This window comes from Miscanthus floridulus, chromosome 16 (assembly GCF_019320115.1).
Source record: "Miscanthus floridulus cultivar M001 chromosome 16, ASM1932011v1, whole genome shotgun sequence".
NCBI lineage: Eukaryota > Viridiplantae > Streptophyta > Magnoliopsida > Poales > Poaceae > Miscanthus > Miscanthus floridulus.
In genome coordinates, this window is record NC_089595.1 from 36496542 (window position 1) to 36497681 (window position 1140).

A 1140-nucleotide genomic window follows, 5' to 3' on the forward strand; every position below is an offset into this window, starting at 1 on the left:
TGCCGGAGTTTATTGTGGTGTAACTTGGAGCTGGTGATCGTAAACAGAGATTAAACTGGAGTGGAGCAATAATGGAGACAATTTATGGCGACAAAAACTTTATTTGTTATGGAGTGAAGAGTACATATCTAGAGCATTTCAACGATAGAAACGTATAAGGTGCTCGATTTGCCATGAATTGGGGATATCGATTCCCTCCATGTCGCATAGCCGGTAAGACCTTGGTCGGGTAACATCTTTGACCATGTAAGGCCCTTCCTAGGGGGGAGGAGAGCTTGTGCATCCCTTGCCTGGCATGAATTGTCGGAGTTTCTGCTTGATCGGCTTAGCGGTCGGCGAGACATCCAAGGAGTGCTCGATCTTCTCCCGTGGTACCCCTGGCATGTGTGTAGGTTTCTAATCAAACAAGTCAGCATTGGCACGTAGGAAGGAGACGAGCGTGCTTTCCTATTTGGGGTCAAGATGAGCCCCAATCTTGACAGTTTTGGTGGGGTCATCGAGGTCAAGGCCGACCTCTTTCATTTCCTTAGACTTGGCAAAGGCACCTGGAGGCTCCAGCACTAGGATCTCTAGGTCATCGGCGGGCACCGTCTTGGCATCATTGATCATATTAGCCATCTGGATGGAGAGGTCGGTGGCTTCGGTGAGGGAGAGACTCTCTATTTCGTAGGCATAGGTGATGGAGAGGTTGGCCCACAGAGCCAGAACTCTTGTAGGCATGGGCATCTTCAATACTAGATAGGTGTAGTATGGTATGGCCATGAACTTGGCTAGAGCTGGCCGGCCAAGTATGGCATGGTAGGCGGTGTTGAAGTCGGGGATGTAGAAGTTGATGTGCTCGATAAGGAAGTTGCTAGCCATGCTGAATTGTACCAGGAGGGTGATCTCTCCAAGCGATTTGGATGGCCTGCCAGGTACCACCCCTAGAAGGAGGAGTCAGAGGGAGTGAGGTCTTCTACTCCAAGGCCTAGCTCCTTTAGGGCTCCAATGAAGAGCAGGTTCAGGGCACTTCCGCCATCGATGAGTACTTTCCTGAAGAGTACCTTCTTGATGGTTGCATCGAGAACAAGGGGAAAGCGTCCTGTGTATGGGATGTCCACCCACTGGTTGGCCCTGCTAAAAGTGATGAGGACCTTAGAC

General features: G+C 50.4%; 1 protein-coding gene across 1 annotated transcript; it reads right to left on the reverse strand.

The window, feature by feature from the left end:
• Positions 1–447: 447 nt before the first annotated feature.
• Positions 448–861, reverse strand: LOC136510584 (uncharacterized). Its single transcript, XM_066504986.1, has one exon. It carries the CDS (start codon positions 859–861, stop codon positions 448–450), a length of 414 nt encoding a protein of 137 aa, XP_066361083.1.
• Positions 862–1140: the final 279 nt, after the last annotated feature.

Coding starts and splice junctions, on each gene's coding strand:
- LOC136510584 (XM_066504986.1), bottom strand. CDS start 861: ATGGCTAGCAACTTCCTTATCGAGCACATCAACTTCTACATCCCCGAC.